Source organism: Galeopterus variegatus, unplaced genomic scaffold (genome assembly GCF_000696425.1).
Source record: "Galeopterus variegatus unplaced genomic scaffold, G_variegatus-3.0.2 Scaffold5277, whole genome shotgun sequence".
Lineage (NCBI taxonomy): Eukaryota > Metazoa > Chordata > Mammalia > Dermoptera > Cynocephalidae > Galeopterus > Galeopterus variegatus.
The window spans coordinates 101,788-109,540 of record NW_007731388.1 but is presented as its reverse complement, the minus strand read 5'-3'; the positions used below and the strand labels follow the sequence as shown (position 1 = coordinate 109,540).

Here is a 7,753-nt window from a genome sequence, read left to right as displayed (position 1 = left end):
GCTTTACTGCTGAATTCCACCAAACCTTTAAAGAGGAATTAATACCAATTCTCTTCAAACTTTTCCAAAAAATTGAAACACAGGCCATTCTCTCAAACTCATTCTATGAGGACAGCATCACCCAGATATCAAAACCAGACAAAGATACAAAACAAAAAAAGAAAACTACAGGCTAATACCTCTGATGAACATAAACACAAAAATCCTCAACAAATACTAGCAATCAGAATACAGGAACATATCACAATAATTGAACACATGATTGAGTGGGATTCATTGCAGGGAGGCAAGGATGGTTCAACATATGCAAGATTATCTCAACAGACACAGAAAAAGCATTTAACAAAGTTCAATATCCCTTCACGACAGGCTTTTACTAAATTCGGTGTAAAAGGAAAGTATCGCAACACAATAAAATCCATATACGACAAACTCACCACCAATATTATCCTGAATATTATCCCGAACAGGATCAAGACAAGGATGCCTACTTCTTACCATTCCTATTTAACATATTATTGGAAGTACTAGCCAGAGCAATCAGCCAAGAGAAAGAAATAAAGGGCATCCATCCAAAAAGACAAAATCAAACAGTCCCTGTTTACAGATGACATGATCCTATACATATAGAAAAGCCTGAAGACTCTACAAAAACCTCTTAGAGCTGATAAATGATTTAGGCAGAGTTACAGGATACAAAATCAACAGGCAAAAATCAGTAGTGTTTTTATACTTCAACAACAAACTAGCAGAAAAAGAAATCAAGAAAGCAAGCCCATTTACAATAATCACCAAAAAAGTAAAATACCTAGTATTTAATTTAACCAAGGAAGTGAAAGATCTCTACAACCAGAACTACAAATCACTGTTGATAGAAATTAAAGAGGACACAAAAAGATGGAAACACATTCCAGGCTCTTGGGTTGGAAGAACTAACGTTGTGGAAATGTCCATACTTCTCAAGGCAATCTACAGATTCAATGCAATCCCCATCAAAACACCAAAGACATTCCTCACAGAAATAGGAAAAAACAATCTTAACATTCACATGAAACAACAAAAGACACTGAATGGCCAAAGCAATCCTGAGAAAAAATAAATAAATAAAGCCAGAGGCATTACACTATCTGACTCCAAATTATACTACAAAGCTATAGTAACCCAAACAGCATGGTACTGACATAAAAACAGACACTCAGACCAATGGAACAGAATAGAGAACCCAGAAATCAACCCTCATACTTACAGCCAACTGTTATTTGACAATGGCAACAGGAGCATACATTGTGGGAAGGACGGCCTCTTCAATAAGTGGTGCTGGGAAAACTGGGTATCCATTATGTAGAAGTTTGAAACTAGACCTGTACCTCTGGCCATATACCAAAATCAACTCAAAATGGATTAAAGACATATATAAGACCCAAAACTATAAAACTATTAAAAGAAAGCATAGAGGAAACACTTCAGGATGTAGGTATGGGCAATGACTTTATGAAAAAGACCCCAAAAGCACAAGCAACAAAAGAAAAAATAAACAAATTGGATTATATCAAACTAAAAGGCTTCTGAACAGCAAAAGATACAGCTGACAGAGCAAAAAGACAACCTACAGAATGGGAGAAAAACTTCGCAAACTATGCATCTGACAGGGAATTAATATCCAGAATATTCAAGGAACTCAGACAACTTAACAGTAAAAAAAACAAGTAATCCAATTAAAAAATGGGAAAAGGAGCTGAATAGACATTTCTGAAAGGAAGATATACAAATGGCCAACAGACATGTGAAAAATGTTCAACATCACTAAGCATCAGGGAAACGCAAATTAAAACCACATTGAGATATTATCTCACGCCAGTTAGACTGGCCATTATCAAAAACACAGAGAATAACAAATGCTGACAAGGATGCAGAGAAAGGGGAACCTTTCTACACTGTTGGTCAAACTGTAAATTAGTGCAGCCATTATGGGAAACAGTATGGAGTTTCCTCAAACAACTACAGATAGAACTACCATACCATCCAGCAATCCTGCTGCTGGGTGTATATCCAAAGGAATGGAAATCATCATGTCGAAGGGATATCTGCACTCCCATGTATACTGCAGCTCTATTTACAATAGTCAAGAGTTGGAATAAAACTAAATGCCCATCGACAGGTGACTAGATAAGGCAAATGTGGTATATATACACAATGGAATCCTACTCTGCCAAAAGGAATGAAATTCTGCCATTCACAGCAACATAGATAGGCTTAGAGAAAATTATGTTAAGTGAAAAAAGCCAGGCACAGAAGGAGAAATACCACATGTCCTCACTCTTACGTGGGAGCTGAAAAAAGGAAGGAAGGAAGGAAGGAAGGAAGGAAGGAAGGAAGGAAGGAAGGAAGGAAGGAAGGAAACAAAGAACAATCACAATAATTTCTTGAACTTTCAAAAGGAGAAAATGGAACTGGGGCCACCAGAGGTGGGAAAGGTAGAGGAGGAGGGGGGGTTAGGGAGAAATTGGTAAAGGGCCACAAAAAATATTTACATTGTGGACTGATAAAATTAATCAAAGAAAAAAAAACTTAGCTTAAAATTAATCAAAAAAAAGAACTTGGCTTAAAAAATTAATAAATAAATAAATAAAAGAATTTCAGCAAAGCAGATAAAAACTTATTTCAGCTGCTTCATTTAACATTGTGTACTGATAAAATTAATCAAAGAAAAAAAACTTAGATTAAAATTAATCAAAAAAAAGAACTTTGCTTAAAAAATTAATAAATAAATAAAAGAATTTCAGCAAAGCAGATAAAAACTTATTTCAGCTGCTTCATTTAAGTGAATTAAACTAAACTCTAAACTAGAATAAAAACACAAAAAACAAAGAAGTGAATTAAACTAAACTCTAAACTAGAATAAAAACACAAAAAACAAAGAGGTCATTGGAGCCTATTTAATTGCCTGGGGTGAGATAGTATGTCTTTGGTCACAGGCAGTGGTGTACAAAGATGGAAGTTTAAAATCTTGCTAATAATTTCTAGTTGATATAGCAATTTAATGAGCACTTATTATGTGCCAAAAACTATTACAAGCACTTTATATGTACAGTAAAACAGCTCCATAATGCCACTAGTGGGCCCCAAAACTCACATAAAGAGAAAGGCCATGTTATTTGGAGGTTAATGAAATGACTGGGGTCCAAGTCTGCTGTTTAAGAGAGGAGCCAGCTAATTACCACTCATATTACATTTTAGTTTTCTTTATTGAAGGAACCACATTGCAGAGTTTCACTGTTTTATCTGTTTGATATCCACAGCAACACTGATGGCTGTCTACTCAGCATTCTTTCCCTGCTTTCTCCCTGTGAACAGAAACTTGATTTTGTTCAGGTGTCAACCCTCAGAAAAGCTACCAGTATCTTCAGCTTGGAGGTAAATCATCATTAGTCCAAAACAACTGGAGGGCTGGCTGGTTAGCTCAGTTTGTTAGAGTGTGGTGCTGATAATACCAAGATCCAGGGTTCCATCCCTGTACTGGCCAGCCACCAACAAAACAAAACAGAAAAGATAAAACCATTGGGAAATCCCATCACCTTCACCAGTAATAAGTTTAGCCTTAGGCATGTGACACATATTTGGCTAATAGAACAGGAGGAAAAGTTGGCTGGGGGGTTCCTGAGAAAGGTTCTCTTGGTCTTACAAAGGAAGCTGAGCCACTAACAGTTAGTTAGCAGTAGCAATTAGTTAACAATTAACAATCAGTTTACAATACCTTATTGCCTACTTGAAATTTGCTAAGAGAGTAGATCTTAGGTGTTCTCACCACACACACACACAAAAGAAAGTGGTAATGAGGTGAGGTGATGGGTATGTTCATTAGCTTGATCGTGGCCACCATTTTCCAATGTGTGTGTATATCAAAACATCACGGGCTGGCCAGTTAGCTCAGCTGGTAAGAGTGTGGTGTTATAACACCAAGGTCAAAGGTTCAGATCCCCATACCAGCCAGCCAAAAAAAAAAAAATCAAGCTGTACACTTTAAATATATAATTTTTATTTGTAATTACACCTCAATAAAGATAGTAGGAGAAAAAGGGAAATTCAGGGAGAGGCAGCATTTTTTCCTTGTCAAAAGGATGCCTACAACAGTCCAAGCATCTTTCAATCACAAAGAGAACTAGCCTGAGGCTGAGACTTCTACTGGAGGCTGCCTCTCTAAGGAATTCTTGTTACAAAGGATAAAAAGTTTCCTGGTTGTGGAAGCCACTGTGATGGATTACCTGTTACTTGCAGCCAAACACATCCAATCTGATACAAACTCTACAAGTTAGAACGGATTGTAGTCCTCAATGTGTAAATGGGGCAACTGAGGCACAGGTAAATTAAGAAACTTAAGTAAGATAGAACTTACCTTAAAGCCATGGTAAACCAGACCACAGCCAGAATCAATGTGTTCATTCTGTAGGGTCCCATCACACAGTACAGAGCATTATCCCAGACCTGTAACCCACACCAGAGAAGGATTGCTAAAGGAAGGAACATGGGACTTAGAAGAGCTCATTTCCAAGATTTTCTAATAAATTTTCTTGTAAATATCCAGGAACCTATGGATAGAATGGGCACCCCATTATCTCCTTGAGACAGCAATTCTGTTTGAATAATAAGGAAAGGTTCTTTTCTTCCTGCAGTCTTGCCTCACGACCTAGCTGTTCTATAGCATTTTCCCTGGGAACATGGTATTTCATGAATGTGACTGAAAGCACACTGAATCTTCAGGCACTGAATAACCTTGAATAGTGAGTTCTGCTCCCTGCCTGTGGGCAGGGGTGATGTTCCAAACACTTAACAACCCTACACCACAAACACCGTCCAGTCTCAATAGACACTGGCTGGTCGGCTGCCTCAGTACACAACAACTGGCTTGTTCCCTGTCCGTAGGAGCCAGGGATCCAGAGAAATGGCATTGCCCTTTACAAAGACTTTCTTGGACATCACTAACAACCCTGAAGAGGCCATTTATTTCACTCACTTCTTCTTTCTTACAATTGTTTAAAGAGAAGTTGCTAGGGAGAGGGATATTTACTCAGATTAACTATTTTACCTACACTCAAAATCCCTGCCTTGGGAAGGAAGATCAGAGAACACTTGAAATTAAGGTTTAGAGAGCTTAGACCTCAGGCGCACACCACCAGTTAGAGGCAGACATGGGCTGGGACTTAGACATCCCCGTGCAGGATTGCTTTCTCTCCATTACACTGCCTCAGGTTGATGGGGGTGTACAGGGTCTTTATTCTTTACCCACTAAGGCTACAGACTCCCCTAGAACCACCCTTGCTTCCAGTGTATTTCCCCATTCACACCTGTTTGAAAGTCGTATTGAATCTGACCAACCAGCGCTGGTACCAAGTTCCTGTTGAACTTTGGATCTCAATGAATTCATCCATTTGCTTGGGAGTTTTGATGTTGGAAACCTGAAAAGCAAAGACAGAGGAGTCTTTGGTGTCCCTCTTGTGCTGTGATTCTTAATCAAGGTATACATAGCATCTCTTAGGGATCTCAGGTGGATGTGTCCCACTGCAGACGAAATGAACCAGAATCTTTTCACTAAATCATGACTTTGGGAAATTTACATTAGTGGGTCCACAATACACTGAATCTTATTTTCCCATAGAACAGTTAGCGTCACCTTGAAATTCACAACATTATTCTTAACAGGTATTAACACACAGAAGTCTAGAACCCATGTAGGCAATAGCAAGAGGAAGGGAAGTTGTGTTTTTAAAACATGACAGAGGAAGAGAAATCATGACCTCCTTTCTATCCCTTGTAGAAATCAAAGAGATAGGGAGGGGGATAAGGTTTTGTATCTCAGCATTCCCCTCAAGGCCATGGAAAGTGTTGATATACCCAATGGGAGCAGGTAACCCCAAAAAGCAATCCTGACTCACCAAGACAATGATTTTCAAGTTAACCAGATGTTTAAAGCAACCACTGAATTGTATAACTAATCATGGTTTTAAGGAGATTCCTAACCATGCACACTCTTTTAGTCAAGTTATCAAGGTCCATGCTTGCGGACAATCTCCCCTAATTCATAGAACAAATCAAAGACCTCAAAAAAATTCAAAAACAGTTCCTATCACCTCCTCCAACAAACCTTCTGCCTCGGGATACAAAATGAGTCATAAGAGTGTCTCCATCTCTGTCTTCAGTCAAAGAACAAAGGAAGAGAAGCAGAAATGAGGCTGAGTAATCCACAGGGAGAAAACCAGTCCCTGAATATGAATAACTGACTCATTATTTCCTGAGCACTAGGTCAGCTTGGCTTTGCTTTTTCTAAACCCTAAAAACAGCAGTTGTTAAATTTTGGGGAGGGCCAGGCACCCGTGTGAGAATCTGGTAGAAACCTAGGCTCTCTTCCCTGAAATTGCAGGTGCATAGACATACTGTGAGCTTCCCAGACTCCTACCATTCACAGGGATGCAGCCTTTGCAAATGCGCTTTTGCTTGGGGTCAGACAGGGAAACTTCAGAACTAAGAGGGCAGGCTCTGCAGCAGAACTCGTGGCTGAGCTGGCCTCCAAGTTACCGGATATCATGAACCCCGGCTACAGCCAGAGGAGGCCAGAGGGGAAGGTTGACACCAAACCAGGAAGCACTTTTAAAAATCACACAGAAGCATTAAGATATCCACTCAAATGTAAGTTTTTCCTTTCTTTGCTCCTTGAGGGAAAAAAAAAAAAACACTCTATTCCCTAGGGATTTGGAAGTGGGTGTGTGGACAACTTCAAGCACAATTACTCTAATTTACAATTAATTAGAATACTTGTCTTTGATTCAGTCTAGATTAGAATATGGCCTGTGTTTATATGTGCTCAGCAGAATACTTCAACTCCTTCCCCTTCCAAAGGTGGCAGTGCAGAAGCTTGTAAGGCAGCAAATAGAGTTAGTAAGGCCCAGAGCTCACAACAGAAAGTGAGGGCAGAGGCACCCAGCGTCAGCTGTGAGCACCACCTGCGATCCTGACCTGCCCTAAACTCTTCCTCCAGGCTCTGAGTACATCTGTGAGAACATTAACCAAGGGGGAGCCGCAGGAACAAAACGGGTAACACCGTCAAGGTGGGCTGAGTATTCAGCCCTGACTGCCAATCACAAGCCCGCTCTCTGAGATCATCTGGTAGTTTCTTTTTTTTTTTTTTTTTCTCATTTCCTGGCCCATTCAGCCATTTACTTCTACATAATCAGTATGATCATCAAGTCATTATGGAATATTGAACCCACAGCCTTTTCCATTCCTTTTTCCTTTTGGGTAAAAACTACTAAAAGCAGAAGTTATGCGTCAGAACCTAGCAACTGGAATACACATTGCAATAACATACACAATTTCAACATTTCATGGCCCTACTCATTGATTTCTGCTGAACATTCTTCCTCAGGACATGCTCCCATCCCTGAAATGAGGAACTCTGGTCCTGAGATAAAAGGACTTTGTCTTTGGAAATTTTAGTTTTTATTGATTTCCATGCTAAGATCTCATTCTTCAACATTAGGCTGCTTACATTTGTTAAAATAATTAAGTGGGAGGCCATTACACTGAGGTGGCTCTAACACCCTGGGTTCCTGCATTAGGAAACCAAGCAGACAAAAACAAATAAATAATAATAAGTTGAACTGTTAAAAGGAGAGAGAAGAACTGTAGTTAATAGAGGCGGGAAAGGGGGCCGGCCCAGTGGCGCACTGGATAGTGCGCCGCCTGGGGAGCGCGGCGGCGC

The 7,753-nt window shown here is 39.6% G+C and overlaps 1 protein-coding gene across 2 annotated transcripts in view; it reads right to left on the bottom strand.

Annotated features, from left to right (window-relative positions):
- SV2B (synaptic vesicle glycoprotein 2B) overlaps positions 1-7,753 on the bottom strand; it is an 84,113-nt gene that overhangs the window by 42,759 nt on the left and 33,601 nt on the right. For both annotated transcript variants that reach the window (XM_008589173.1, XM_008589174.1), the window contains exons 6-7: positions 5,343-5,453; positions 4,394-4,482 (exon numbers count right to left, since the gene is read on the bottom strand). In XM_008589173.1, the coding sequence (XP_008587395.1) occupies positions 4,394-4,482; positions 5,343-5,453 (200 nt within the window). The remainder of the gene's footprint in view (positions 1-4,393; positions 4,483-5,342; positions 5,454-7,753) is intronic.